Source organism: Aspergillus alliaceus, assembly GCF_009176365.1.
Source record: "Aspergillus alliaceus strain CBS 536.65 unplaced genomic scaffold BDW43scaffold_3, whole genome shotgun sequence".
Lineage (NCBI taxonomy): Eukaryota > Fungi > Ascomycota > Eurotiomycetes > Eurotiales > Aspergillaceae > Aspergillus > Aspergillus alliaceus.
In genome coordinates this window covers 754,916-782,436 of record NW_022474686.1, presented here as the reverse complement: position 1 = coordinate 782,436, position 27,521 = coordinate 754,916, and the positions used below count along the sequence as shown (strand labels likewise).

The 27,521-nt window shown below is 49.4% G+C and overlaps 11 protein-coding genes across 11 annotated transcripts; 7 read left to right on the top strand and 4 right to left on the bottom strand.

Annotated features, from left to right (window-relative positions):
- Positions 1-1,990: 1,990 nt before the first annotated feature.
- On the top strand, positions 1,991-2,922 carry BDW43DRAFT_306413 (uncharacterized protein; the record flags this gene model as incomplete). The annotated part of the gene is made up of 2 exons (XM_032046020.1): positions 1,991-2,316; positions 2,391-2,922. 2 exons carry the CDS (start codon positions 1,991-1,993, stop codon positions 2,920-2,922), a joined length of 858 nt encoding a protein of 285 aa, XP_031905395.1.
- A 101-nt stretch (positions 2,923-3,023) lies between these two features.
- Positions 3,024-4,824, bottom strand: pfa4 (putative palmitoyltransferase with autoacylation activity Pfa4). The gene is made up of 5 exons (XM_032040380.1): positions 4,361-4,824; positions 4,132-4,303; positions 3,781-4,080; positions 3,652-3,730; positions 3,024-3,584 (listed from the first exon to the last, which is right to left on the bottom strand). Exons 1-5 carry the CDS (start codon positions 4,693-4,695, stop codon positions 3,172-3,174), a joined length of 1,299 nt encoding a protein of 432 aa, XP_031905394.1. The 5' UTR covers positions 4,696-4,824; the 3' UTR covers positions 3,024-3,171.
- Positions 4,825-4,937: 113 nt separating this feature from the next.
- BDW43DRAFT_119582 (putative DNA mismatch repair protein) lies at positions 4,938-7,968 on the top strand. Its single transcript, XM_032038053.1, has 3 exons — positions 4,938-5,437; positions 5,493-5,884; positions 5,930-7,968. The coding sequence occupies exons 1-3, from the start codon at positions 5,031-5,033 to the stop codon at positions 7,822-7,824; spliced, it is 2,694 nt and encodes an 897-aa protein (XP_031905393.1). The 5' UTR covers positions 4,938-5,030; the 3' UTR covers positions 7,825-7,968.
- On the top strand, positions 7,969-9,297 carry BDW43DRAFT_119583 (DUF1295 domain protein). Its single transcript, XM_032038054.1, has 2 exons — positions 7,969-8,824; positions 8,883-9,297. Exons 1-2 carry the CDS (start codon positions 8,112-8,114, stop codon positions 9,208-9,210), a joined length of 1,041 nt encoding a protein of 346 aa, XP_031905392.1. The 5' UTR covers positions 7,969-8,111; the 3' UTR covers positions 9,211-9,297.
- Positions 9,221-10,753, bottom strand: BDW43DRAFT_119577 (D-isomer specific 2-hydroxyacid dehydrogenase family protein). Its single transcript, XM_032038052.1, has 4 exons — positions 10,498-10,753; positions 10,364-10,430; positions 10,022-10,308; positions 9,221-9,968 (listed from the first exon to the last, which is right to left on the bottom strand). The coding sequence occupies exons 1-4, from the start codon at positions 10,643-10,645 to the stop codon at positions 9,385-9,387; spliced, it is 1,086 nt and encodes a 361-aa protein (XP_031905391.1). The 5' UTR covers positions 10,646-10,753; the 3' UTR covers positions 9,221-9,384.
- Positions 10,754-11,170: 417 nt separating this feature from the next.
- BDW43DRAFT_119553 (beta-lactamase-like protein) lies at positions 11,171-12,515 on the top strand. The gene is made up of 3 exons (XM_032038051.1): positions 11,171-11,194; positions 11,245-11,284; positions 11,388-12,515. The coding sequence occupies exon 3, from the start codon at positions 11,433-11,435 to the stop codon at positions 12,378-12,380; it is 948 nt and encodes a 315-aa protein (XP_031905390.1). The 5' UTR covers positions 11,171-11,194; positions 11,245-11,284; positions 11,388-11,432; the 3' UTR covers positions 12,381-12,515.
- Positions 12,516-13,707: 1,192 nt separating this feature from the next.
- Positions 13,708-14,901, bottom strand: BDW43DRAFT_262047 (uncharacterized protein). Its single transcript, XM_032040379.1, has one exon. The coding sequence runs from the start codon at positions 14,639-14,641 to the stop codon at positions 13,811-13,813; it is 831 nt and encodes a 276-aa protein (XP_031905389.1). The 5' UTR covers positions 14,642-14,901; the 3' UTR covers positions 13,708-13,810.
- Positions 14,902-15,656: 755 nt separating this feature from the next.
- On the bottom strand, positions 15,657-19,866 carry BDW43DRAFT_262035 (uncharacterized protein). Its single transcript, XM_032040378.1, has 4 exons — positions 19,091-19,866; positions 18,589-19,031; positions 16,427-18,512; positions 15,657-16,368 (listed from the first exon to the last, which is right to left on the bottom strand). The coding sequence occupies exons 1-4, from the start codon at positions 19,397-19,399 to the stop codon at positions 15,802-15,804; spliced, it is 3,405 nt and encodes a 1,134-aa protein (XP_031905388.1). The 5' UTR covers positions 19,400-19,866; the 3' UTR covers positions 15,657-15,801.
- A 97-nt stretch (positions 19,867-19,963) lies between these two features.
- BDW43DRAFT_262029 (OPA3 family protein) lies at positions 19,964-21,296 on the top strand. Its single transcript, XM_032040377.1, has 2 exons — positions 19,964-20,203; positions 20,255-21,296. Exons 1-2 carry the CDS (start codon positions 20,144-20,146, stop codon positions 21,038-21,040), a joined length of 846 nt encoding a protein of 281 aa, XP_031905387.1. The 5' UTR covers positions 19,964-20,143; the 3' UTR covers positions 21,041-21,296.
- A 1,391-nt stretch (positions 21,297-22,687) lies between these two features.
- On the top strand, positions 22,688-23,602 carry BDW43DRAFT_262026 (uncharacterized protein; the record flags this gene model as incomplete). The annotated part of the gene is made up of 2 exons (XM_032040376.1): positions 22,688-23,076; positions 23,177-23,602. Coding segments are annotated over exons 1-2 (244 nt in total), but the record flags the coding sequence as incomplete, so codon positions are not given.
- Positions 23,467-27,483, top strand: BDW43DRAFT_119497 (class I myosin myoA). The gene is made up of 7 exons (XM_032038050.1): positions 23,467-23,516; positions 23,580-24,062; positions 24,111-25,808; positions 25,862-25,953; positions 25,998-26,245; positions 26,295-26,833; positions 26,887-27,483. Exons 2-7 carry the CDS (start codon positions 23,681-23,683, stop codon positions 27,303-27,305), a joined length of 3,378 nt encoding a protein of 1,125 aa, XP_031905385.1. The 5' UTR covers positions 23,467-23,516; positions 23,580-23,680; the 3' UTR covers positions 27,306-27,483.
- The last annotated feature ends 38 nt before the right edge of the window (positions 27,484-27,521 follow it).

Here is a 27,521-nt window from a genome sequence, read left to right as displayed (position 1 = left end):
ATTGATGCGACACTCGAGACCTCTGAAGTGTTGGGAGGAGATGGACCTCCCGTAAGAGCTGTCGATGGCTGGAACAATACACATCAATGTCGAGACTCTCACAGCCTGTATGACTTTGCATCAGGTCCCCGCATTGAGGATTTTGGTGGGATTGTCTAGGAGCACTCTAGAAGGAGGCAATTCTAGTGGACTGCTTGATGTCTGGTACGGATAGTAGGAGAAAGCTTTTTAAATATACCTTGAAACGCCATAATACCGCAATGCTTTATATATTCATTCGTCCCTTGCCGTTGAATACTATATGATAGTGATACAAGCTATAGTATCTGTCAAAAGCATATGAGGGCCATTACTATCATTTCACGAATGCCAAAAGGATGGGTAAAGACTTGAGGCTGGGCTGCCCCCCAGAAAGGCCTACCAAGTCAGAGCTGCATCTGTTCACAATACAGAAGGAATTAATGAGGAGGAACCGATACTAGAGCCTGAACAGTGCATCAGGGGAACGGCCCCGCAGCCCCGGGCCGATAATGACTATGTGGCTCAACTCTAATAGTGAGAAATTCCGGGAGACTATAAGAAACCATTGGGTGGCATTCTGTCCCATGCAAATAGAAGGTAACGGTTACCTTCTGATTTGCCAGATGAACGCGTGAATAAGGAAACCGATATCCTAGCTTCGCAGAGCTTTCTTGGTGCTACTCCTTATTACGGCAACACGGCGTCGAATCATGATGGATTATTCGTGTAGACATGATCTCATGGGATACCTAGCCAGGGCATGTCTGGTTTCATAGACGCCGAGTCCCTGATTCAAGGGATAAAATTGACTTTGATTTCGGTCGGCGCTGTTCGGGATTCCATGACGTTCATACTATCAAACGACCATCAAAGGCACTTACCTGTATTTGTACATACCTTGATCCTATATAAATGGCAGGCCTGCTTTTTTTGTCACCTTAGCTCTGGGATTCATCCGTTTCCACACTTTCCCTTCTCTTTCTTTTCTCTGTTATGACAATGTATAATTACACTATTTGTTGTGCTAGGTGACTGTGGCGTTTAATATAAAACATGAAACCTTCCACTATTTCCGTTCTTATTTTCAGCCCATGGCTGCTGCTAGGTCTCTGTAGTGTGGGAGCTACGCAACGTTCCAATGGAAGTTACACTCCAGACGGTTTGTCGCCATGTGCCGTATGCGTTTCCTGCATTATATGCCTTGGTTCGATCCTATAATTGACTCGATTTAGCTGGAATGCCTGCATGGCGCCGTTTCTGCTTCCCGCTGTGAGCCTTCTGACATTCGTTGTCAGTGTGAAGATAGAGATTTCATAAAGCACGCATCTGGTTGCGCGGTGAAGCATTGTCCCCTAGAAGATCTAATGAGTAGGTATACCAACCTCTTTATATCGTTATTCGAAGGTATACAAGCTCATCGTGGCTAATAATCGGTTCCCACAGATTTAGTCCGAGCGGACGCTGTACAATGTAATCGGTCTCAAAAGGACCGCCACAGGGTGATGGTTGCGCTAGCTATCGGTACACCTACGTTGACGTTTATTATGGTTATTCTACGTGTCTTATCCAGATTATGGACGGTTCGGAGGTTGTGGTGGGATGATTGCATGCATATCCTCGCTGGGGTACGTTCGATATCCCAAACTCCCTTTAGCGTTCACTTTTCTAATTGCTCTTATTAAAGGTTTTCGCAATACCACTGAGCATCTTTGGAAACTTTTGTAAGCTTAGTCTCTCATATGTAGCCCTTAGATCATGTCAATCAGACTGACAGGCTATTTCTTAGGTGTTAATCAAGGCTTCGGCCAGCACCTCTATGACATCAAATTCGATTCCTTCTCTCGGATAAATGAGCTTTTCTTCTGGTGTATGTGCCAAATGTGCTTCACGATGACACTTCTTAATAATCCGAGGTCTCGCAGGGTACATGTGTCAGATCTTCTGGCCGTTCACTATCTTCTTCGTCAAAATGTCCATCTTGTTTCTATACCTCCGTATCTTCCCGATCATCCTATTCAGGAGATTCGACTTCCTCTGCATTTGTTTCTTGATCATCTCATTCCTAGTCACCACGCCCATGGCAATCTGGCAGTGTAAGCCCTTCCGCGCTGCTTGGGATTATGAAGTGGATAACGCCCGCTGTCTCAATATCGCAGCCGTAGCATACGCCAACGCCATCGTCAACATGATAACCGAAGTCCTGATCTTAATCCTCCCCCTACCAGTCCTGAGAACCCTCCGCGTCTCACTAAGGAAAAAAATCGCTATTATCTCTGTCTTCAGCGCCGGTGTGATGTATGCAATATGGCAAAACCCTCTCCCTCTACCTACAGTATGTGTAAACCATTAACGAGAAGCAAACGAAACAGGGTCATCGCAATAGCATCGGCGCGTATGCCTGCCCTCGCGAAGATGGGCACATATTACGACCCACCTCACGCCCAAGCCCCCGCGTTCCTGCTTAGCTGTGCCGAGGCAGCCATGGCGCATGTCTGTGCCGCTGCACCTGTCATATACACGGCTATTGTACAGATTAGGCGCTCTCATTCGAAGGACTCGGAGACGTCTAGGTCTAGTTCTCAATGGGGTCCGGCTGGGGCGGATAAGTCAGGCGGATCTGGACATTCTAATAAGAAAGCACAGGGCATGATCAACACCTCGATGAATATGTCGGATGTGGCGATAATGGGTCGGGGCTGGATACAAGGCCAATGTCGGTCTCAGGGCCCTGTACCTTCATCTTATCATCTTGAGGATGTTTATCACTCTGGTCCCGGGTCAGCGGCTACCACGTATCCCGACATCACGTATAAGAATAGTTATTGTGGAAGTCGATTGCCGACTGGGCAGACGGGTTCGTTGCACTCTGCTGAAGTGAATGATCCGATAGGGGACGTATGATAGTCGGCAATATACCTAGTCCAAATATCATTTTGGCGACTACAGATTTTTAGAAGCATTTTAATGTAAGTTTTACGATGGACTTGGGGACGTCGACAAAGTTGACCGGGTGAATACTTAATACTAATCTGTAGTTTATATAACTGCTCATACCACGCTAAGTAATATACCTGCTCCCGTGGCTCAACACAGGCCCTTGGAGACGCGGGCGAACGGGAAGACTTCCCATAAACCTCAAGGTAATTCATATCATTTCAACTCCTTCAGAGCGGCCTGGGCTCTCCGCTGAATTAACACGCCCAGCGGGATGTCTTCTTCATCATAGAATTCAATGTCCTCATCAACGCCGAAGTCACGTAGCCGTTCACCCTCAGAATTCCTCCAGCCTTCTTCACCATAGTTTGACTCCTTTTCATGATCACTGTCAGATTGCTGCGGCTCATCCTCCTCTAGATCTTCCTGCAGCCGTTTATGAAAACGCTTACGGCGCTCGATTTCCACTCCAGCTCTTTGACGTCTAAGGTCTTGGGCTTTTCTGTCATTAAATGCTTGGACATCGTAGCCAGAGGTTTCGGCACCCGCCAAGGCAATGCTATCCCTGAAGTCTTTGGGTGGTAAGGGAATACGATCTGGATCCGGTGGCGGCCATGAAACATTGGCATCTAGCGCCTGTTAGCCTCGGTCCTGCGCCTATTTGAGCCATGAATGACTCAGAGTTTTGTGACCGACCTTCAAACCCGTTGACCTCATACTCTAGCCCTGTACTACGATCTGGTGTTCTGGCAAATGGCCAGAACCAGCTTAAGACCTAAAGTCGATCGTTAGCGATGGCAAGAAATCCAAGTCAAGGTGACCAACATTCGCACTCCCGCCCATTCCTTCTCTGATGTTTGACCAGATTCCAATGTCATAGGGAAATTCCTGTTTCCTTATACGCACGCGGACACCACCAGGACCTTCCAAGTACCCACCGTAGTGACGGGCCCGTCGCAGCAATGTCGCGTGTCTCTCAATTTCCCATGACTCGATGGTGGTGGTGTTAACGCCAAGTGAATAGAGAGTCCGCGCCAGAAGTATCAACAACATGAACACGGTTAGACTGTTTACAACACAGAGAACAAACAGATGAGCTAACTGCACGACACTGGGGCCAAGGTACTAAGAAAACTGTCAGCGCAACGCAGAAATCTGGGAAAACCATCTTCTTACGCTAGGAAGGTTCCTAGACGCCCAGACAATCGACGCCCTTTCAAACAAGAGAGTTTCGAGATAACACATGCCCACGACTGCCCAGAACAGGAAGCGTACGAAATGAGGAAACGTGAAATGCGAAACGCAGTTTGATGTCCACGGGCAATGATGGTCCATCTTGGGAATGCATCTAACACAAAGTTAGCCTAACGAAAAGCTTCAGATGCCAGTTGCATATATCGCTCACCTTTGGCATGTCTTACAATGGTGTGCACGTGGTGGTTTGAAGGCTTCACATCGACGGCACCATCGCTGCCGGCCACTAGCACGGTCCGCTTCCGATTGCTTGCTGTCTAAGGGTCTCCAGTGTCTTGGAGTGCGGCCCGGATCTACAGTGCATGATCTATAGTAGCATACCCAGATACAAAGGGCGAGAGCGTTGATGCGCCACACTTCCTGTTCCCTTAGCGGCGCTGGCTCGAAATATTTAAAGAAATACAGCGACGTATATGCGAGAAAGCTGATCAGCACACAGACCGCTGGAATCGCGAGTCGCGATATATTGAACGAAGAGCAAAGCATTCTGCTGTCCGGGCATGATCTGGCACAACACGCAGTGTCTTATTAAAGATGCAACATGGTTGTTGACACTGGGCTATCATAATAATGTTGAGTTTGGAAGGAATGGGCCAGAATTCGCTGACTAATCACCGTTCACGTGGCAAGCGCCAATCATGTGCGTGGAAATACTATCCTCCATTTGCTTCTCTGCCGAATTAACTATCCTCCACCAACATATCATTCAATCATCCAATTCCTTTGTATAAAAAAACATTTCCCATAACCTTATCAATATTGGTTTGATCAGGTATTTTACGAGCAATGGTCCCTCATTTGTATAAGTACCGCCTCTGAGGATGCCCATCACGGCCCTTCCCCCAACCACAGTCCGGGCGATTGGCTCAACATCTGTAATATCGGACCCATGTTCGGTTGTGAAGGAGCTGCTAGACAATGCTTTAGATGCTTCCGCAGCCTCCATAGGCATTGAGATCTCTCCGAACACGGTTGATGTGATACAAGTAAAAGACAATGGACATGGAATTCCTTCCAGCGACCATGGTTTCGTTTGCAAGCCTGCCTTTACTAGCAAAATCCAAACCGTTGAAGATCTTCGAAACCTTGGAGGTAAGTCTTTAGGATTTCGAGGAGAAGCACTTGCCAGTGCTGCCGAGGTATCGGGTGGTGTAACTGTCACTACTCGGGTTGAGGCAGAATTCGTTGGCACCTCCATCAAGTATGGAAGAAATGGAGAGCTCATCAGGTACTTGTGGTCTCCACTCAATTACGGCCTTGTGGCTAACTTTTGGTGCATGAAGCTCTCAACGTGCATCGCACCCGGTGGGCACGACAGTCCGTATAATTGATCTTTTTAAACATATCCCTGTCCGGAGACAAACTGCTTTGAAGAACGCCACGAAGACTTTGGCGCGAATCAAGAAGTTAATACAGGCATACGCTATGGCGCAGCCCTTAAAGCGACTTTCACTAAAAGTCTTAAAAGCTAAAAACGAAAATAATAACTGGATCTACGCCCCGGCGCGGGACGCAACAATTATAGGCGCAGCATTTAAGGTTATTGGGAATGATGTTACCTCTGGTTGTGTTGTCAAAGAGTGGCCCGCTGAAGGCGATATAAGCCTGGAACGATCACAAGCAGAGTATACGTCCCAATTCAGGCTCTCGGCCCTTCTTCTGGATCTCAATGCCGGTATGTCCTCCTTTTATCTGTCAAAACCATATCTAACAATGGCAGATTATACAAAAATGAGCAGCACTGGCCAGTACCTAACTATAGATGGTAGACCCATATCCAGCTCTCGAGGAATCGGTCAACAGATCTCCAAGCTATATAAGACTTATCTTCGTTCGGCTCTTTCCCGCATCGAGGGTAATCCGTCAATAACTGATCCGTTTCTCTGTCTGCATATTCAATGCCCTGAAGCAAGTTATGATGTCAATATAGAGCCAGCGAAAGATGATGTGCTATTCGAGAATCCCCAAAGACTTCTCTCACTTGTGGAGGACCTCCTCCGGAGTATGTACGGTGAAAAGGAGACCCGTCGTGAGAAGCGATCGAACTGTACAAAAGATAAAGGTAATATATCAGATAGCAGTACATTTGACCTCCTTTTAGCCCGAAGAAGCCCATCTGAAGACTCCCTGCTTCCTACGAATGCGGACCCAGACCTTCTTCCGACTAGCTTTATTCCAGCTCGCTCTCTAGCTCAGCCAAAAAGGGTTTCGCATGGTTCACACGTTATAAGGAGCCAAGGCTCAGCCTCTCCTCGAATGGATGGAGGATCAGGTATTGAGAGCCGCAGAGGGTCAAACGGTCAGGTATTTGGGAACCCATGGTCTATCACAAAGCGCGATGCTCCGTCTCGCAAAGCCTGCGAAAATAAAACAGTCCATCGACCGACAGTGGATAAGCATTCACTAGTATCCGCAGAAAGACGCAGGGGTTCACAAGAGACACCGCGAAGGTACTCAGCAGGTTCCCTTTTACCCAGTCCAACCACATCAACGGCATCAGCGTCGGATTTTCCGCCAGATTCACGATCCCTTCGAGCTCCCCAGGCGTCTCCCACGAATCCTTGCTGCGCAGAAGCTAAAAGGGCCTCGAGACAACGTGCCAGGGAAAGGTATGGCAATGGAGCTTTAGACACCTGGTTTGGGAAGACTACCCATGCGGCATTTTCCCGGATGGCTACTGAAAAGCGATCGGACGGCGATCAGGAAGAGCGTCCGTTGAGTCAGTTAGCGCACGAGCGCTTTCAATCGCAGGAGCAGTCATCGCCTGAGTTATACGAAAGTGCGAGCCGCGCAACGCCTACTCAGGAAGGCTCTCATTCTAATACCACTGAAAACCCAGTTGTTTCCTGTACTCCACCCCAGGATCTTACTTATAGAGTACCACTGCAAAGTTCAACTTCAGAAGTGAGGAGCAGACGTCAAGACTTTCCTGTTCTCAATCAATGGTCCTCCAGACTGCATAACCATTCTATGATTGATCCAAAGTCGGATCTAGAAACTGCCCTTGATTTCGAGAATCGAAAGAAGGAAGCTATTCAAAAGAGACGAGAGCAAATGAAGGGTCAATCGAGACAATCTAGCTCGACTAACTCACCACACTTGAGCAGATACCTTGCTGCGCGTGCGGATCTTCATTCCGAGCCAAACGGATCCACAGCCCCCAAGGACAATTCGTCACCCTTCACAGAAGTCACGCTGAAACAAGTCTTGGACCCTCATGACCCAAGAGCTTACCTTATGCGAAGCCAGGACACAAGCCGACAGGTTGGGCAATCGAAAGATGCCAAAGTTCGCCGCATTAACACCAATAAATTACCATTTGAACAGATACCAGAAGGATCTAAGTTGCACGATGTAGGTATCAATCTACCTGCTAAACTTCCGGACCTGTTTGTATTATCGGAGCAAGCATATAAGAACGATCTATATACCCGGTGTGGAGAACCATTCGAAGCATTCTCTACGTCTGATTTACAACCCAATCTCATTTCGCTATGGACATCTAGATTGACCATTTTGATCAAAGACACATACAACATTGAGGGATATGAAATTCTTGCACCACAATTTGACTTTTCCGCCTTGACTCAAGCATCGAGCGACTGCCGCAACTGATACATCTTTACCCATCTATCTGTCTAGAGAGCGACATACAAACCTCGTGTCCATTCGATTTCCTTGGACTGAATCGATGAGACAGACTGTGTTACAATTATTTACGACACCTACCTAACATGAAAACAAGATACACCACGACATGAATGAGTGGAGATAATTACCGGAGTTAGTAACCGGAACGTCACAGCAAAAATTACCAAAGTATGACATCAACCCCGACACAACAACCATAAAAAGCCTGCCGATCATGCACCCTTGGATCAATTGCACCCAATATCGCAAAAATGGATATATACGGCTCAAAAAAGCCCATGGTCGACATCGACCGAACAATTGACCGATTAGGCAGCCAAAAGCCCGCCCCGGGCTTAACCACTGGCGACGTCGGCATCTTCAAATCGACTATCTTGCCCTCATTCACCTTACACACCGGGCTCTCAATTGCCTCTTTTATCGCGGCGAAAACTACTGACAGAGGCGAGATCAAGGATTGGTGTTGGCCATCCAGTCAAGTGATCAACGCCTGGTGGAGCGCTGTTGGCCGCCAGGTCTTTTACGAGAATGTCTCCTTTTCAAACGCCTGGGAAGCCATCCCCTGGACAGAGAAAATACTACTCAGCTGCGTAACTATCTGGGGTACTCGACTATTCTACCGTATCTCAAAGAGAACCATTACCCGCGGAAAAGACGATCCGAGATACGACGAGCTAAAATCGCAAGACCCCGGGTTCTGGAAATCCGCTTTCTTCAAGCTTTTCCTTCCTGAGGCAGCTTTCTTGACTCTAATCACCCTTCCGTTTACCCTACCTTTCCGGTTGACTGAGTCATCTTTGAATATCGGTGCTGACACTGCGGCAACTATTCGTGGTCTCGGCGTCGCACTCTTCAGCGCTGGTTTCGCGATGGAAGCTATGGCCGATTGCCAGCTAGAACTTCACCGCCAGGAACGAACTGACCTGTGCCGCCATGGTGTCTGGAGTATCGTCCGTCATCCGAAGTAAGTCCTATCTACAACGCTCTCTCAATTGAAGAGTCAGTCCTAACGGGGATAATAGCTACTTGGGTGATGCTTTAGTCCACATCTCTTTCGTCGTTCTCAACGCCGCTAGCAACTTTAATCCTCTTGTCCTTCTTGGTCCCGTCGCAAACTACGTCTACCTCCGCTTCGTAGGCGGCGACAAGCAGAACGAGGAAAGTCAGGAGGCCCGCTACAAGGAGCAAGATCCGCATAAATACGAGCAGCTGCAGACGTGGCGTCGTGAGAAGAACAGCTTCTGGCCGAGTCCTTCGGAATTAGCCAACCCATGGACTTGGGCCGTTCTCGGCTGTGGATTAGTTGGAGTGGTTGTGGAAGAAGTAGTCCGGGGGTGGGCCCTTCGGTAATTTCGAAGCAGAAGCATACCAGCATACCATATATTGATGTATAATATTTGTACTTCGATCACAAAATCGCTTTCATGCATACAGGTTTCCGTGCTTCAACGAATCCTAGACGTCATATCGTAAGTAAAACCCGAAAGCAACATAAATCTACCGAAAACCCTATACCAAAGGAATTCAATACCCCTTCCCCCTCTTATACTCATTGAGCAAATCCAACCCGTTTTCGATCCTCCCGATATTTACTTTCAGAATATCCAATGACCTTGGGAGATACTCCACGCCCAACGAGCTGACATGCGGACTAATCTGCACGTTCGGGGCCTCCCACAACGGATGCTCAGCTGGCAGGGGCTCTGGATCCGTCACATCCAGCGCAGCACCGCTTAAGTCGCCCGATTCCAGCGCCGCAATCAGTGCATCTTGATCCACGACTTTTCCACGGGAGATATTCGTCAGGTACGGCTTCGGATGTTTGGGTCGCGTGTTAGCTGCCAGGAGCGCGAACTCCTTGGCGCCGAGAAGATGCGTTGTCTGCGGTGTTAACGGGAGCGAAATAACCAGGTGATCGAGGCCCAGAGAGAGAAATTCGTGGATGGATGCTTTGTCAGTGCCATGGTGCCAGGAGACCGGGATTGTGCCTTCTTTGTCGCCCGTCCCAGGCACGATATACCCGTTGTCGTGTCGGGATGCCGGCGTAGGTCGCGGTGAGGCTGTGTAGGCGTGGACCTCCATTCCTAGTGCCTGCGCGACTCGGCCAACTGTGATCTTTTGTCAGTTCGATCTCGTTGCGCAGGATAGGTGTAGATCCTACTCTGTCGTCCGATGCTGCCATATCCCAATATCCCAACCTTCTTCCCGACCTGATCGTGGATTCGCTGCAAGTGACCGTCGACATTACCGCGCCATACATGCTTCTTCTGGTCTTCATACGTGTAGGCGAATTTGCGCGAGGCAACGAGCCAATTCATCAACGTCCATTCGGCAATCGGGGGCCCGTGAACACCGGAGCTACTTGTTAGGGGGATCGTGGTTTCCGTGAAAATGGGATGGTGGATGGAGTGGTCTAGGCCAGCCGAGAGGAAATGGATGAGTTTAATGCTGTTATGGGTTAAATCCGTGCGCTGTTGCATTGATGCATGCGTAGAATACGTACTTCTCGGCATCCTCGGGGTTCGGCAGATTCGTGAATGTGACGATGTAGGTTACTTGGCGAGCCAGTTCTACACAATTATCCGCAGTTTATCAGTATCGGTTATATGGATACATTCGTTCAACATAAGATCTCACCGCTGGGAATTGCCTCTCCTCGCTTCAACGCTATACTCGACACTTCCACTGGGGAGAACTTCACCCGGAGTGCTTCCAATACGTCCGGCGCCAAGTCCTCGTAGAATGCGACGAGTATATGCTCCTTAGGCAGCGCTGCGTCGCCCATTATGTCTGTGGTAGCTGATGTTTCTCTCGATAATCTAGTGCAATGTGAGAATTGGAGAAGCCCAGGTGATAAAAGGTACACAATGTCGCAATTGAAAGGGAATCGCACGTGGTCCTTTGTTAGTGGGGTTTAGGATTTAATTTTCCTTATCAATAATCAATTCAATTCAATTCAATCTCCACACCTTCTTGGATTGGATTTCTAATCCCATGCAATCTCCACATCTAAACGCTCTGATAGGCTTCCTTTTCCTAGAGGTACAGTATACGCCCTTATCAATAACACGGCTTGAAAAGGTCTTGGTCAGCTAATCAGCTCGCTAGGAAGTGACCAAATATGGACTACTCAGAGCATTCGGTGCAACGAGTCTACACACATCCCAAAGTCTAGTCTTGAGAGAGAGAAACTGCCTTTGAACATATTCTCCCCGTATTCTTGGCAAGAGTTTATACAAGAGTGACTCTTTTACTGTTAGAATGCCGAAGACGCACGGGTTCATCCGCGCAACCCCGGGCTCGTGCCGTGTGCGTGCCATACCATGCTTTCACTGTAAGTGTCTCTGTCAGTTGCATAATTATCAGACTAACAGGGCGTCAAAGACCCGTTGTGATCTGGAGATACACCCGAGAGGGGTCGGATGTAACCGTTGCGTTTTATAATCTCATTCCGGCTAATCTGTCGTTCTGTGAGGCCTGTGCTAGTGCTAGTGACTAACATTCTCTCGTATTCTCATCCTCCCTAGACATTTTCTCTTTCAGGTCCCACATTATCTAGGAGAGCCTCTTGAATGGATACCCAAAACACAGTGGCTACGGCTACGAACAATGACGACGCTGTGCAGCTGACTTTCTTCAGCACAGGAACATTGCGCATCAGACCCACGATGCGCTCACAATCTGCGAGCAGCTTTGCGCTGCTTCGTCGGATAAAGTCGCTGTGCGACAGGCGATGGACAGAGCCGTTTCCAGTTGGGGTCTTCTTGATCCGCCACCCAGAAGGACTTTTCCTTATGGACACCGGTCAATCTCCCTGCTGCATTGACACAGGCCCTCCCCCTCGCTTGGCGCTTTTCAAAGGCCGTCACAGCGAATTCACCATCCAGCGTCAAGAGGGCATCCTGGAGCAGCTCCACAAGCATGGTATCAGGGTGGCTGATCTCAAAAGCGTCATTCTGAGCCACCACCATAAAGACCATATCGGCGGCCTACATGACCTGCTCACCGAAGCCCCAAATCTCCCCGTTTACATCAGTCGTCAAAACTGGGAAGCTTTCGGAAAGCATCCGCTGCTCGCAAGCATGGAGGGCGCAACATCCAATCCCTGGCCGAAATGCTTTACACCGAGAAAAATAGATTTTGAGTCCCATCCGGTGGGGCCGTGGCAGCAGTCTTATCCTCTGACGGAGGATGGCAAGATTGTGATTGTGGATACATCTGGGCATGCACCCGGTCATGTCAGCGTTATCGTCTACGGTGATGACGAAAGCGAGGGAGGGGGAAAGGTCACATACTTCCTTCCGGGAGATGCGACATTCAGTCTAGATCTTCTAGAGAAGGAGGACCCGGGCGGTATTAATGAGGATCCGAAGCGTGCCGTGCAGACCCTTAAAACCATCAATGAGTTTGCAAGAGGGACTGATGTGGTTGTACTGCCGAGTCATGATACCACTACGCCTCAGCTGCTTGCTGATCGGGCAGTGTACCGGCCCAGCCAACGTGAAGTTGAAATCCATTGAATGTATCACGGCCATACATACAATCTTCAGCAGCTCTATTCCCTATTATCCACCTCCCAAACCATCGAATCGTGCACAGACCCATCTACCCCCCTCTCCAACCTCACCTCAAACCCCAACCTCTCATAAACAGCCCTGCCCTGGGCCGTCGACGCCAAATAAACCGGCACACCCTCCTCCCTGGCCCTCTCCAACCCCCCACTGCACAAGCATCGTCGCAAACCCCCTCCTCCTTGCCCCGGGATGCGTCCCTAAATATCCACATCTGCTTCATCCGCACACACACACACACACACAACCTTTACCCCCTACCTCCCCCCACCCCCCAAAAAAAAAACCAAAAACAGGGAAAAGGGGAGAAATACGATAATGCCTCCTCCCCGCCATAACCAGTTCTTGCTTCTCACAGTTCTCCCCAAAATTCCTCTCACAGAACCCCGCATCACAGCTCACGGACCACGGCAGAGCGAACCCATCCTCTACCGGCTCCGCGTCATCAGCAGAGATAGGGGCTGGGAGACACCAGAGCGCGAAGCCGATGATCCGAGGCTCGTTTTTGGCGGGGTCAGCGTCTGTGTCGATTACTTTTAGGAAGCGTTTGCGGGGGTCACGTATTTTGTTAGGGCGGTTGTCCATCAGGCGTGGACGTCGGGGGTGCGGGGGAAGAGCTTTCTGTTGAAGGGGTCGGAGAATGTGATGAAGTAGAGGGTTGCGAAGGTGGGCGTGTCGGGTTGGGTGGCGGGGTGGAGTTCTAATAGCATTTTCTCCCCTTTTCTTTTAGCTTTGTGTGAGGTTGTTATGGGGGGGAGGGGGGTGTATAGGGTGAGGGTTTCGAGATGGTATGGTGTTGGAAGCGAAGCCTGTATGGGGTTTGTTTGTGCCAAGATTAGTTAATTTATTTAGTCTAGGTGGTTACATTGGTTCTATTCCATGTTCGGTTTTAGTCGGATGGGCCCGGCTACGGTGTTGGTGTGATATAGTAAGGAGATAGGGGATTGGATTCTTGGAGGATGGATATACTTGCTGCCTGTCAAGGCTCATGTATTGTGTTTTGTTTGCTGTGTACTACTTGCTACACAAGTGCTGGCTGGGTGTCTGCCCTAAACTCTTGTTTCTCAAACGATCAAGCGGCATTCGACAGAGTAAGACATCGGTAACGAACTTACAGGAGCTAGGAGTTGAAAGCAGAATTCATTTCCTATTTACTTACACCCAAATCTATGTACAGTATATAACCATGAGAGCGACAGCACTAAGTACAAGATGGCAGTAGTTCGTAAGATTGGGAGCCTTATAGAGATATAACTGTGCACACACACACACACACATATAAGATCCTACTAAACATCAGATAACAATGACAAAACCAAGACACTCATAAAGATATCACAGTCAATCCTTCACAACACCATATACAAGCATTAACCACATCAAGGCTTCTCACATGACCGTTCTGGCATCGTCACAGGACCACGACTGGAAGCATCCTGGCTGCGCGGTTGGGAAGGCAAAAACGACCTTCGATTATGCTGGCCATGGTTTGTCGACGCGCGACTCTCGCCACCACCCTTCGTTGCTTCAATTTCCCGTTTAACGCCTTCGTACAGATATTCGATGTACTGGATCTCCTCCTGGACGTCAAGCTCGCACCCATCCAGACAGAGTTCGCGTTCTCGCTGCTCAATGTATTCACGAATATTGCGCCATTCATTCTGGTAGTGCTTCAGTCGATCTGGCAGACCAGATCCTTTGAGATAGGTCAGGATACCGGCCATAATCGTGTTGATGGCACCAAACGCGGTCACCGCAGAGTGCGGGCCAGAAGCGGCCCCGAGGGCTGTTAGCGACGCTGCGACGACGATCTGAATTCCCAGACAGGTGTTGATAAGGATACTGAAGAAGCGATATCGCTGGACAGTGAATTGTTCTGCTTGGATCACTCGTGTGTAGATGCCCACGTTGGGTGCAGTACGGTGGTAATGGTGGAGAGTGTTTAGCGTCGGGATGCTGTCTATGCCTGTTAGGGCACGGAACACGAGAAGCTTGTCGTTTGGTGGGATTAACGCGCTTGCATCTGTTTTCGCGATGGCGAGGCGCTTTGCACGTGCTTCTGCTGGCAATCCTACGTCTTCACTCTGGTTGGCCATCCTAGGGGTGCCATGGGGTGCTACTGTTGGAAGAGTAGGCTCCTGGTGGCCGACGAAGGCGGCTAATAGGCGTCTTGGGAGGCCATGACGGGGTGGGTGTTGTTCGCCCGACATAGCGGCAGGGTGGTGAGGGAATTTTGTTGATCAGCTGGGGCAAAAGTAGCGAAGCTGAGTGAAGTCCCTATATATGCAGGGACAGGCGCTCCCACAACCCGGTAGAATCCCGGCGTATGGGTCAACATGATCCTTGTTTCCCTTACTCTCTCGGGTTGTTCCCACCAATTGGGGTGGATTCAGCCAGCCAGGCACTGTTTGATAGACCACATTGTTCTGCAAGTGGCACGGACGCCCCGACAAGACCGTGAGTGACAGAGAAGGGAACATGAATCAAAACCAATCGTTGGGCCAGAGAGAGGTTCGAACGTGTCAAACTTTGAATCAATACCCACACGGCTAGACCCTAATCACTTCAGATCGAGAAACTTTTGGCAAGCTTTCCGACACTTGAATAGACCGGACGGGAACTCGAGAAAGATCTAGCAGGAAACAGCCACTCGTAGCCAGGCGTGACTCGGAGTTTGACGCTGTCTGCGGATCCGCTGTGGGTAATTTGAAATTGGACCAAATCGGGGGAGCTCATATGCACACTTAGCTTGAGCTAATGCCGGAGGGAACTACCGTGAATAAGACCCTGTCACCAAGAAGCAACTAGAGACGGGCGCGTGAACGGCATGTACGTATGGTAGTCGAACTGGTTAGACTTGGAGTCCTTATTTCGCTCAGCCCCAAGCCATGGAGACACCGCTGGAAGACAGGGACAAAAGCCCTTAGCACGAGGAACAATTGCAACATTTTCATGAACACAGTGACGGCGGATCGGATCTCAATTGGTATTGATCGGCAGCGCTAAACATTTGGTCTGTGCCGAAGCGAACCGTGGATCAAGCCTGTCATACCGGCGCGAGATGCTCATTGATCGGGAGAGTATATTGACTTTCTCTCCTGCTGAAGTTGGACGATCCCTCGATTCTGATCAACGAATAAAAGAAAGGGCATGGTTGGCAATGATTAATTATTAAAATTAATGCAGGAAAATATAAGTTTCGCACAAAGTGTATCATACATCAGACAGACTTGTAATTATAATGCTGGGTAGTAAGTGTCAAATGTTAAACGGATCAACTCTACAAGAATGCCAAACGCCATGAAAATACAAAAGAGCCAACCACACATAAGTTCAAGTCAATCATGTCGTCGTAAACAGAACCCATCGGTTACGATGGAGCCCCCAACCGTCGCAAGCGCTCTCTCAATGCATCCATTTCCCCGTCGATTTCATTCTCGGCCTTCTTCAAGGAGACGGACCGATACTCTGTGTCCCCTCCTGGAGCCCCTACAGTGACCCAGACAAATCTGCCACCGCTTCCTCCGGGGTGCGGTCTTTCCTGAGCACCCTCCCAAAACAACCCAAGTGGGCCAGAGACCCCATCGTTTGTTGGCTTCTCGTCTGGAGCGGGTCGTTCGCCCAGGCGACCAAGCCTGATCCAGCCTTTGAGAACGGCTTTCATGAAGGTAATCTTCGGTAAAAATGCGTTGGCCTCCAGGATGTCGCGAAGTCGCTCATCCTTGGGGCTAGTGCCAGCACCATAAGCGATACTAAGGAAGGTGCCAGCCTCGTCGGATGCCATTGATCGACTATCGAATCCAGACGGATGCATTTTTCCCTTGGAACTTAAGTAGCGAGCAGCGGACGGAGATAGGTGATAAAAGTCAATCCACGGTGAAGAGCTTCTAGTGCGGCCCGGTGATATAACAATCTTTGTATGATCAGGGAAGTTGAACTACAGAGGGCAAGATTATCAGCACGCGACTCAGAACAGATACGAATAATACACAAACCTGGAATGCACCATCGCCGAAACCCCAGACACCCACGTTGCCAAAGCGCTGGTAGAACTTGATGAATTGGCCGTGATGGTCAGGGGGCAGCTGGTCTTCAAGATACGCTTCATTTCGGCCCAGAGATCCGATCATATATTCGCCAAATTGATGAGCCAATTTGACACGTTTGATCTTTTCTGCATCAGCGCGCGCACATTCAACACTGGCATTCAGCCGGGCCTTGTATACAAGACCAGATGAGCTACTCGACGAGCTCTCCCGCTCAAACACGGAAGGAGAGATAAAGGCGCGGCGGATGCCACCACGGCATTCCGGGAGGTCGTTGTCACAGTTTTCGTAGAACTCGACTAGTCTTCCATTGCGAGGAACGAGTTGTCCAGCCTCGGAGTATACATACGTGCCGTTTCCTTTTTGCTCTTCATGCCGAGCTTTACGACGAATGTGTTTCTCACCATCGCGCATTACAACTCCGCTCGCTGGTTGCCCATTACCGGATTTAAAAATACATCCGACACTTCCATCATCCAAAACATACCCGATACCATATCGATTTGTATAGTCGACCCATTTAATAACGTACGTATGGGGCGCACGCTTCGAAGCTGTTCGTCGCCGAGCAGATGAAAAAGGTACCAGGTTCGAAAGCATATGCCGCAAGTCAGCGTTAGTGTCGGCAGTGGAGGTTCGGGGCAGCACTTCGCAGGAGTCGTCCTTATGGAAAAGCACGTGCAAGCCTATAGAGGATCGTGGTTTACTCCCGGATGACAGTGATGTCTTGCTACCGGATCGGATCACAGGTTGCGCCTGAGATTCAGCTGCCAAGCGACGGCTCTGAGCAGCTAATTCGTCCTTTGCGGTCACATTGACGTCTTCTTTCTCCTTCGGTGGATCTCTAGGGTCGGGCTTTATCGGGCCGCGCAAGGAACTTTGCCGTGCGACAGTCGGCAACTTTTCCAAAACCGTAGATACAGGCCGTTCTTGAGCTTTGGGCAGGCCAGATGTCACCTGACTTGCTGCCTCTAGGCGCCGAGACTGCGAACGCGTCTTGCCGACAGTCAAGATACCGGTTTCATGGCTCATTCTAGACTCCGGCGGCGCCATATTTCGCTCCAGATCACGTACTGGCCCTGAGGTTGATGCCACTACACCACGTCGCGCACGGATAGGCCGCTCGGCAAGTCCACCACTTGGCCCTTGTACGACGTTTGGTGCTAGCTCTCCTACCTCAGGAAGAGCCTGTGCTGTTGAGGCTGGTGGGTCGCAGAGAGCTGTGATCTTCCGAACAGATCCCCTACCTGTGGATGCCTGTTGCCGAAGGGTTGCCGCATGGCTCTGCGAGGCCTGTCGCCGCTGCTGGGCTGCCACAAGTGCTGCTTGTGTCCGTGAGAGCGAGGCCGAGGTGCTTCGCAAGGATAAAGTGCTCCTTGAAGAGAGAACACTAGTATCAAGTGGAGCACCATCCCGGCGGCTGAGCAAGGTCGCTTCAGGGATGCTCCAATCTCCTTCCGGCGCATGAGGATACCTGTACACAACGTCTTCGGGGAGTGGAACCATTGGCTGGAGGCCTTTCTCCTCTTCTACTAGACATTCTGCAAATGCGGATTTGGAGGAGTTCTTCCCGGCAGCTTTGCGAGCAGTGCCATCCGGCTTTCGGCCCACGCCACAGAGACTATAGAAAGCTGCCTTGCATATAGGATACCGTTGGGTTAGATCATCAACATGTTCTATATATCCCGCGAGCTTCTCATCATATTCCAAGCTATATCCAAACATCATACGATCACCACGAGGCTCATCTGATTTCAGCCATACCGGTTTGGCGAGACAGCATGAGGGATCCAGTCTTTTCGGTATACAGCCCTCATACATATGGAAAAATGGATGCTCAACGATGTCATCTGGATCCGGCCGTTCATTTTCCGCAAGGTTGAGGCAAGAACTAACAAGCGACTTGGCTTCATCTGGGATATGGTTGGAACATTCTGAGTCTTTAGGCCAGACGTATGTGAGACTCCTCACTTTCTTATATATCTCTTCTTGGGTCTTTGATTGGAAAGGCGGGTACCCAGTGAGCATTGCAAAACTAGAAAAAAATAGTTAGCCCCAGTCTTCTTTAGGTGTTCCACGCGAGCATTCGCAGGGAAAGTTCAAACACTTACCATATGACGCCCAATGACCAGATATCAACCTTTTGTGTGTGGCCTCCTTTACTCTTATCGAGAACTTCAGGTGCTATATAATTCGGCGTTCCACATAGAGTTTTCCTTCTCTTCTCATCCTTTTCAGACATTATCATTGCTGCCAGGCCAAAATCCCCCACTTTAATATCCATATTCTGATCCAGGAAAAGATTCCCCATCTTCAGGTCGCGGTGTGCGACATTCCGTTTATGCAGATATTTTACCGCACCGCATAATTGTATCATGAAGCGTCGAACCTCCGGTACACTGAGGGATCTCCTCTTTTTAACCATATCCATGACCGATCCATTGGGGCAAAGTTCGAGGATCACGTATATACACTTCTCGAAAGCAAAAGCGCGATGGAATGTGACGATATGAGGGTGTCGCATTTTCGAATGGATTTGGAGTTCGGTGCGAAACTGTCGTATGCGTCATCAGTAAATTTCAGTCCTCATTCCTGCAGGGGTGCGCCAACTACCTTCTCTTGCATCTTTCTCTGCGCCATCTCAGACCTGACCACCTTCATTGCAAATACCCGGTTGTTGCGCAATAAAGTGCCCTCGTAGCAGATAGCGAACCCTCCTTTGCCGAGAAATGCCCCCGTCGAATATCGCTCTCCATCTTCTTCCGGCTCTGCAATCATTGACGGTGGTGGCGGCGCATGGTTCTTTGAAGATGCAGCTTTTTGGGCTGCAGCTGCAGCTGCAGCATTGCGATCCAAGACCTTGCGCTCCATGGGTTTGGGCTTGATCACTTGGTTTGTTGATCGCGGTGATAATGCCTCCATTTTTTATTCTTTTGAGATCTCTTTTCTCTTTTGTCTCGCTATTGGTGGGTATCAAAGATGACGATCACGCGCGATTACGCAGGGGCATAAGGCCGGAATGAAACAAGACACGGCAGTCGTAACGGTCATCAAGAATAGACAATCAAATACGAAAAGGGGTATAGTGGCGTGATTATGCCTATGCGTCATCAGTAAATCGAGGAGGTAGGAAGACTTAAAAAAGGCCTTCTCAGTGGTATGCCTCTGTTCGCGCACCACTCATAGGCATGTACCTGAAAAAGTGTTTCGGCGGTGCCAACACCGACCCGAAAGTAAAAAAGAAAGAAATAACAATCCGGTTGCATAGAGAAACACTTACCAAAAACCAAACAAAATCAAACAATGCCGCTTAAAACAAGTATATGCATCCAACGCCGCTCCAACCAGAGTGAAAGCCTGTGAGGGGGTGGGGGTTGAATGGGTTGAGACGAAGGGATGACTTAGAACAACGAGAGGAAATCCCACGACCCTCCAAACTGTTTGCCCGAAACGGCAATCGATAAACATTGATCCGAATGCCGGAACAACGGGCATTGCTGACATCAGCATGCATAAGCTCAGGTACATTTTCCCTCATTTGTCCATGCACAAGATGACGCACCTGAACTACAGTCATGGCTTTGTTTTATCACTGCGTTGTTACCCGCTTCTTCAACTCTCCACCCTTAACCTCTCCCCTCTCTCTACTTCCCCTATCCCTTCACCATGTCCCTCACTTTAAAACTCTCTTCACTTGCAATTCGAACGCTGTCAAAACCGATCGCTGTAGGTGACACTCAGTCGGTACATCATCGTACCTGTGCTGACAGCTAGTAGACTCATATCAAAGCTCAAGCTCGCGAACATGAACGGTTCCGAAAACTCTGCATTTCTATGGCGCAAGCGCTTCACCGATTCGATATGCGTCTTCGTCTAGGCGCTGTTCGTGATAACGCTGCCGCTGAACGACGAGCGGCTGCCGAAGCCGCTGTTAGGAAGCATAAGCCCACATCCCCCACAGTCAAGACGGAGGCAGATGCGAAAGCAGAAGAAGACGCTGTCGCGAAGGCCAAAGCGGCCGCCGAAGAAGCAGCGAAACCAGCCCCTAAGCCCCATATCCGGCCACTCTCTGAATCGAAGGCGATCGAGTCTGGCGCGACATTCATCAGCGAGACATTCTTATTTATGGTGGCGGGTGGGTTGATTGTCTTTGAATCGTGGAGGTCTCGACGAAAAGAAAACACCCGAAGAGAGGACGTCGAGGCTCGATTGGTCGAGCTGGAAAAGTCTGAAAAGGCCACCCGAGAAGCTCTTCTAGCGGTGGAGAAAGAACTCCTCGCACAAAAGGCAAAGCATAGTGGGCTGTCGAAGTCATCACCTAGAATTCTTCCTCGCGAGGTTTGGGACGTCGAGAAAGAGGAGGCACAACCGACCGAAGAGCAGAGCTGGTGGACACAAATCACGTCCTACCTGTCCTTTGGACTAACTCCAGAGCAACAAGCAGAATCCGTCATCAGGGAAAGTACAAAAACGACCCCCAAAGCGCCTTTAACGGTTGGTGCGATGGTACCACCCCAGAGTCCAGCAAGCCACGACCAAGGTTTAGAGTCGAAAAAAGCTTAACAGGTATTGCACCCATGATTAGACAATTTTGGCATTTCTTTCAAGCAAATACTACTATAGAGCTCATTGTTGAGTGCGGGTGTTGGTGTTTTGTATTTTAATATTTGGGATGTGACATTTAGATACCCTTCTCTGTTACAAGGGAGAAGCAGATGACCTTAATCTCCTCTCTTACTTTTGACTTATAATTCGCGATCCACAGTGTACATTAACTTAGCCCTACTATTTACCCCAATAATACAACACTATGCAACGATGGATGTCCAAGTAAGTCGTTCGCCTTCCTTGATTAAAGGATATTACAGCACCGCGCTTCGGCATCGTGACATATGGAAAGTCGTTGGACCTATTTTGACAAACCCCACAGTAGGACTGCAAGGTGTGTTGTGCTGGCTACTGAATCTCAGCCGTTTCTATATACAACTACGAGTCTAACAATTACTTCAGAATCCGAGCTACAGGATTGTGATTTCATTATTCAGTTACAGTCCTACTCACTATCTCTGGGAGCCATCCTCCGTTCAACCTTGCCACAAAGAACACACGATCTCTCGCTTGAAATCATTTTATCATACCATGGACAGCTCATCTTCTCAAAGAGGCATCATCACCTTCCTCCTTTCCGAAGAATCGTTCGACACAGCGAGCGGAGAGTGCAATCTAGACGGGCTCTTGACTCTGCAAGCATTGTATAAAACCTACCATCGCCCCAACTAGATCTGGTTTAGGTACTGACCGAGACACTACACACCGGCAGGGTCGCTGAATCTCTACCAGCCCCAAGCTCAATAATCCCCATACCTGATTCGTCTTATTTGCTTCCTTGCATTGAAGAGTATACGACTCGCCTTGCCGACATACCTGTGAAAAGCCCATCGTTCACAGACTCCCTGGCTTTGCTATCTCATGTCACTTCTGAAAGCCCCGACATACTCTCGGAACAGGAAACCAATATTTTGAGTGATTTGTTTCCATCACTGCGGAGTTTGAGTCAGGCCATGCGTACCTTGGAAGGATGGGGTATTCTAGTGGACTACCTTGGGGAGGCCCGAGCAAAAGAAATTGCTGGATTCTGGGGTCATGATACAGTGGGTGAGTGATCCTGACAAAACCAAACCATGTCTTCCATTTCTCTTTGTACTACACTCTGAAAGTGTTGGAGGTTGAACTCGGTCCTCGGATGTGGTCAAAATATATAGTAACGTAGATTCAGCTCCACTAAATCCAGGACCACCCCTTATTGCCTCAAATTAATTCTTAATAATGACAAATCGAATCTTGTGCACATTAACCAGACTTGGATTTTATCCAGGGGAACTCCCACATCGGGCACATTTACTGTTGAATAATAATAAACTATAGGGTGCAGGGTTGACGTAGAAAGACAAGACTCTTTGGACACCATTTGAGATGCCTGCCTAAGGCCAATGTGAGTTCATAGAATAAGAACACAAACCACCTTACATAAAATGAATACGGAAAACACAGAGAGAAATGAGGGCAAAGAAAAAGCTATTAATAGTAATTAATATATTGAATGCCAGATTGCAGTACTACCTCCAGGGACAAGGCACCAATCTGTCGTGACAACCTTTGAAGAGGCGAATAATGTGTAGATTATTAACCCGAACCAGACTCGGAATTTTTAAGGGATTGCGCGTTGTCCACCTGAAAGAAGAACCCAACGGTGCCACACAGTGTGTGTGTAGTGTGGCGCAGACGGAGTTCCATCGGCTGTCCCGCCGAGTAACAATTAGTAGTGCCTTGACTGTCCTCCACAGGTACACTTCGTCATTCCTCCTAAACATTCCCCCCTCTGTTATCTTGCATCACTCATTTTACGAGCGTTGTTCCTTTTACACTTTCACTTTCTTTACTCGTGTGTGTATACACTTGGAATGAACGATCTTTCATTCGCGCTCGTTCCTCTTTGCCCTTAAATCGCTTACTTTACATTACCCCCGTTACTAAACTTATACACCACATATCTTGACGCCTGGAAGCCCAATCCGGGGTAGTCGGTAACAACAACTATGGTGAGTCGCCTCTTCCTCTTTGTCTGAAGCCTTTCTGCATGAAGTGTTTGCTTGGAGTTAACTACAAGAAACAATCCCGCTGACACACGGTCGCAATTAGGGACACTCACGACGTCCTGTTGGCGGGGAGAAGAAGAGTCGAGGCTTCGGTCGCTCCAAGGCAGTCGCTGATGTAGGCGATGGACGGGCAGCGGGGAAGCCTCAGGTCAAGAAGGCTGTGTTCGAGACTACAAAGAAGAAGGAGATTGGTGTTTCGGATCTTACATTACTGAGCAAGATCTCCAATGAAGCCATCAACGATAACCTTAAACTCCGCTTTGAACATGACGAAATCTACGTAAGTTGATATCGCGGGGCATGCGCCGGTCCGGGACTAACATTTTCTTCTTTCTAGACGTACATCGGACATGTCTTGGTGTCCGTGAACCCGTTTCGAGACTGTAGGTGGACTCGTGGGAGGAATCATTAGGGGGCGGACCAATGCTTACTGACACCTTCTCTAGTGGGTATCTACACCGACCGTGTCCTTGACTCCTACCGGGGTAAAAACCGACTCGAGGTCCCACCCCACGTCTTCGCGGTTGCAGAATCATCGTACTATAACATGAAGTCGTACAAAGATAACCAATGTGTGATTATTTCTGGAGAATCGGGGGCGGGGAAAACAGAGGCCGCGAAGCGGATCATGCAGTACATCGCTAGTGTATCCGGGGGAAGCGACTCGTCCATCCAACAGACGAAGGACATGGTTTTGGCTACAAACCCGCTACTCGAGTCATTCGGTAATGCAAAGACACTACGCAACAACAACTCCTCCCGGTTCGGAAAGTACCTGGAATTAGAGTTCAATACCAATGGTGAGCCGGTTGGTGCCAATATCACCAACTACTTATTGGAGAAATCGCGAGTTGTCGGTCAGATCACCAACGAGCGAAACTTCCATATCTTCTACCAGTTCACAAAGGCAGCGCCTCAGAAGTATCGAGGTACGACGTCTGCCCCTACAGTGGCAGCAATGGGCTAATGAATGGCAGATATGTTCGGTTTGCAACAGCCTCAGTCCTACCTCTATACGAGTCGCTCGAAGTGTTTCGACGTGCCTGGAGTTGACGATAGTGCCGAGTTCAGGGATACACTGAATGCAATGGAAGTAATTGGAATGAGCGAGCCCGAGCAGGACAACGTCTTCCGAATGCTGGCTGCCATTCTGTGGCTTGGAAACATTCAGTTCGTTGAAGACGACTCTGGAAACGCTGCTATCTCAGATCAGTCGGTGGTTGACTTTGTCGCTTACTTGCTGGAAGTCGATCCTGGTCAGGTGAACAAAGCTCTCACCATTCGTGTAATGGAGACCGCCCGTGGAGGTCGTAGGGGATCAGTCTATGAAGTTCCTCTGAACACCGTCCAAGCCCTTGCCGTGCGTGATGCGCTATCCAAGGCAATCTACTTCAATCTCTTCGACTGGATCGTGGAACGTGTCAACCAGTCATTGGCTGCTAGGGGAACTGTAGCGAACTCGATTGGAATTCTGGATATCTACGGGTTTGAAATCTTTGAAAAGAATTCGTTCGAGCAGCTGTGCATTAATTATGTCAATGAGAAACTACAGCAAATCTTCATCCAGTTGACATTGAAGGCGGAGCAAGATGAATATGCTCGTGAGCAGATCCAGTGGACACCCATCAAATACTTTGACAACAAGGTCGTGTGTTCGTTGATAGAAGACAAGCGGCCCCCAGGTGTTTTCGCCGCCCTCAACGATGCTTGCGCAACGGCGCATGCCGATTCTGGCGCTGCCGACAACACCTTTGTGGGCAGGCTTAACTTCCTCGGACAGAACCCAAACTTCGAGAACCGCCAGGGTCAGTTCATTGTCAAGCACTATGCCGGTGATGTCAGTTACTCGGTCGAGGGCATGACGGACAAGAACAAAGACCAGCTGTTGAAGGACCTACTGAACCTTGTCGGGTCTAGCGGCAACCAGTTTGTCCATACTCTTTTCCCTAACCAAGTCAACCAAGATGATAAGAGACGTCCACCTACTGCTAGCGATAAGATCAAGGCATCCGCTAACGACCTGGTGGCTACTTTGATGAAAGCTCAGCCATCATATATTCGAACCATCAAACCGAATGATAACAAGGCTCCGAAGGAGTACAATGTCGGAAACGTTCTGCACCAGATCAAATACCTCGGTCTTCAGGAGAACGTTCGAATTCGACGTGCTGGCTTCGCGTATCGTCAAACTTTTGATAAGTTCGTTGAGCGTTTCTATCTTCTTTCCCCGAAGACGTCCTACGCTGGTGATTACACATGGACTGGCGACGCAGAATCTGGCGCTCGACAGATCCTGAAGGACACCAGCATTCCTCCAGAAGAATACCAGATGGGTATCACAAAGGTGTTCGTCAAGACCCCTGAGACGCTTTTTGCCCTAGAGGCCATGCGTGACAAGTATTGGCACAACATGGCTATCCGTATCCAGCGCGCATGGCGTAATTATCTTCGCTACCGTATCGAGTGCGCCATCCGTATTCAGCGATTCTGGCGTCGCACCACTGGTGGTCTTGAGCTCATCAAGGTGCGTGATTCAGGCCATCAAGTGCTCCAAGGTCGCAAGGAACGTCGGAGAATGAGTTTACTCGGTTCTCGGCGGTTCCTTGGTGACTATATTGGAATCGGTAATAAGGGTGGTCCCGGAGAGATGATCCGCAACGGTGCAGGCATTAACGGTAAGTGCGTCATGCTACGTTATAGTTGACAGTTCTTGCTGACTTCACTCAAGGATCGGAGGATATTCTCTTTTCTTGCCGTGGTGAGGTCCTGGTCTCCAAGTTTGGTCGGTCCAGCAAACCATCTCCGCGTATCCTCGTTTTGGTAAGTGGTCTCATGGTTCAGCGATCGCATTCTAACAGTTGCAGACGAATCGGCATGTATATATTGTGGCACAAACACTCGAAAATAACCAACTAGTGATTGCGTCCGAAAGAACGGTGCCGATCGGTGCCATTAAATCTGTCAGCACCTCGAACTTGAAAGATGACTGGTTCTCGTTGGTCATTGGTGGGCAGGAACCTGATCCTTTGATTAACTGTGTCTTTAAAACGGAGTTTTTCACCCATCTCAACACGGCTTTGCGTGGGCAGTTGAACCTGAAGGTTTCCGAAAAGTATGTTACATTCTTATGCTTTAGCTTTCCAGTGCTAATTCAAGAACAGCATTGAATACAACAAGAAACCCGGCAAGTTGGCTACCGTCAAGGCTGTCAAGGACCCCGCTGCTTCCCCGAACGTTGATACCTACAAGAGCCACACAATTCACACCAGCCCTGGTGAGCCTCCGAGCTCAGTTTCGAAACCGACGCCGCGAGCGAAGCAAGTTGCGGCACGGCCGGTCACAAAAGGAAAACTCTTGCGTCCCGGGGGTCCTGGAGGCGGGCCGTCGAAGCTGGTGTCCAGACCTACACCCAAACCCCAGCCTTTACCCCAATCCCAGCCAGCCGCGGTGCAACCGCCGCCCGCTCCTCAACCAGCTGCTGTTCCTAGACCAGTTCCCCAACCCGTTGCAGCCGCTGCCGCCTCTCACATACGGACTGCGTCATCCGGCTCTGTGAGAGCTCCACCACCACCGCCCGCGAGTCCCCCAGCACCAAAGAAAGCTACCGCGAAGGTCCTGTATGATTTTACCAGTGCCCAGTCCAACGAGTTAGATATTCGGGCGGGAGAGATAGTGCAAATCGTGTCAAAGGAAGGAAATGGTAAGACTTTTTGACTTCTTGTCTTCTGCGTCTACGAGACTAATATGTACTAGGTTGGTGGTTGTGCATGAACATGGCAAATTCTGCCCAGGGTTGGACTCCCCAGGCGTATCTTGAAGAGCAGGTTGCGCCTACCCCCAAGCCTGCTCCGCCGCCGCCACCCCCAGCCGCACCTAGGGCAAGCCCGGTGCCGGGAGCCAACGGAGCAGTAGCCGCAGCCAAAGCTAAACCAGCGCCTCCCGCACCACCTGCTAAGCGCCCGAACATGGCTGGAAGAAAGGCGGTGCCGGCACCTCCCCCCGCACCTCGGGACAGCGCTGTGAGTATGAATTCACACGACTCATCTGGCGGTAGTGGTCGCGCCACGCCGAACAGTGTTTCGAACGCAAGCTTAGCAGGAGGCCTTGCAGAGGCATTGAGAGCACGACAACATGCAATGCAAGGCAAGCACGATGACGATGACGAGTGGTGATTATTGACTTGCTTTTACTCCCTTTTCCTTCTATATCTTTGCTTTTTCATTCCCAATTTCCGTTTCTTTTCTTTTCTATTTTTTTATTTCTCTCTCTTCAGTTCTAGCTTAGAGTTTTGCTTTGGATGCTGGTCTACTGATACCGTGGGATTCATTGTTTGGCGCTGCATGAACCCTGGCTGTTTAGATTTATAAATAGATTTGTTGGTGTAAATT

What these genes read in the sequence shown, in the direction of transcription:
- pfa4 (XM_032040380.1), bottom strand. Translation starts at nt 4,695, where the DNA reads ATGCTTTGCTCTTCGTTCAATATATCGCGACTCGCGATTCCAGCGGTC. An exon ending in GAATGGGCGGGAGTGCGAAT is followed by an intron (nt 3,731 to 3,780) that starts GTTGGTCACCTT and finishes GATCGACTTTAG; the next exon opens with GTCTTAAGCTGGTTCTGGCC. An exon ending in TGAGGTCAACGGGTTTGAAG is followed by an intron (nt 3,585 to 3,651) that starts GTCGGTCACAAA and finishes AACAGGCGCTAG; the next exon opens with ATGCCAATGTTTCATGGCCG.
- BDW43DRAFT_119582 (XM_032038053.1), top strand. Translation starts at nt 5,031, where the DNA reads ATGCCCATCACGGCCCTTCCCCCAACCACAGTCCGGGCGATTGGCTCA. An exon ending in AGAAATGGAGAGCTCATCAG is followed by an intron (nt 5,438 to 5,492) that starts GTACTTGTGGTC and finishes TGGTGCATGAAG; the next exon opens with CTCTCAACGTGCATCGCACC. An exon ending in TCTTCTGGATCTCAATGCCG is followed by an intron (nt 5,885 to 5,929) that starts GTATGTCCTCCT and finishes TAACAATGGCAG; the next exon opens with ATTATACAAAAATGAGCAGC.
- BDW43DRAFT_119583 (XM_032038054.1), top strand. Translation starts at nt 8,112, where the DNA reads ATGGATATATACGGCTCAAAAAAGCCCATGGTCGACATCGACCGAACA. An exon ending in AGTATCGTCCGTCATCCGAA is followed by an intron (nt 8,825 to 8,882) that starts GTAAGTCCTATC and finishes CGGGGATAATAG; the next exon opens with CTACTTGGGTGATGCTTTAG.
- BDW43DRAFT_119577 (XM_032038052.1), bottom strand. Translation starts at nt 10,645, where the DNA reads ATGGGCGACGCAGCGCTGCCTAAGGAGCATATACTCGTCGCATTCTAC. An exon ending in AACCCCGAGGATGCCGAGAA is followed by an intron (nt 10,309 to 10,363) that starts GTACGTATTCTA and finishes AACCCATAACAG; the next exon opens with CATTAAACTCATCCATTTCC. An exon ending in TGGCAGCATCGGACGACAGA is followed by an intron (nt 9,969 to 10,021) that starts GTAGGATCTACA and finishes AAAAGATCACAG; the next exon opens with TTGGCCGAGTCGCGCAGGCA.
- BDW43DRAFT_119553 (XM_032038051.1), top strand. Translation starts at nt 11,433, where the DNA reads ATGGATACCCAAAACACAGTGGCTACGGCTACGAACAATGACGACGCT.
- BDW43DRAFT_262047 (XM_032040379.1), bottom strand. Translation starts at nt 14,641, where the DNA reads ATGTCGGGCGAACAACACCCACCCCGTCATGGCCTCCCAAGACGCCTA.
- BDW43DRAFT_262035 (XM_032040378.1), bottom strand. Translation starts at nt 19,399, where the DNA reads ATGGAGGCATTATCACCGCGATCAACAAACCAAGTGATCAAGCCCAAA. An exon ending in TGGTCATTGGGCGTCATATG is followed by an intron (nt 18,513 to 18,588) that starts GTAAGTGTTTGA and finishes ATTTTTTTCTAG; the next exon opens with TTTTGCAATGCTCACTGGGT. An exon ending in TCGGCGATGGTGCATTCCAG is followed by an intron (nt 16,369 to 16,426) that starts GTTTGTGTATTA and finishes TGCCCTCTGTAG; the next exon opens with TTCAACTTCCCTGATCATAC.
- BDW43DRAFT_262029 (XM_032040377.1), top strand. Translation starts at nt 20,144, where the DNA reads ATGTCCCTCACTTTAAAACTCTCTTCACTTGCAATTCGAACGCTGTCA. An exon ending in CGCTGTCAAAACCGATCGCT is followed by an intron (nt 20,204 to 20,254) that starts GTAGGTGACACT and finishes GACAGCTAGTAG; the next exon opens with ACTCATATCAAAGCTCAAGC.
- BDW43DRAFT_119497 (XM_032038050.1), top strand. Translation starts at nt 23,681, where the DNA reads ATGAAGTCGTACAAAGATAACCAATGTGTGATTATTTCTGGAGAATCG. An exon ending in AACCTGAAGGTTTCCGAAAA is followed by an intron (nt 26,246 to 26,294) that starts GTATGTTACATT and finishes ATTCAAGAACAG; the next exon opens with CATTGAATACAACAAGAAAC. An exon ending in CGTGTCAAAGGAAGGAAATG is followed by an intron (nt 26,834 to 26,886) that starts GTAAGACTTTTT and finishes AATATGTACTAG; the next exon opens with GTTGGTGGTTGTGCATGAAC.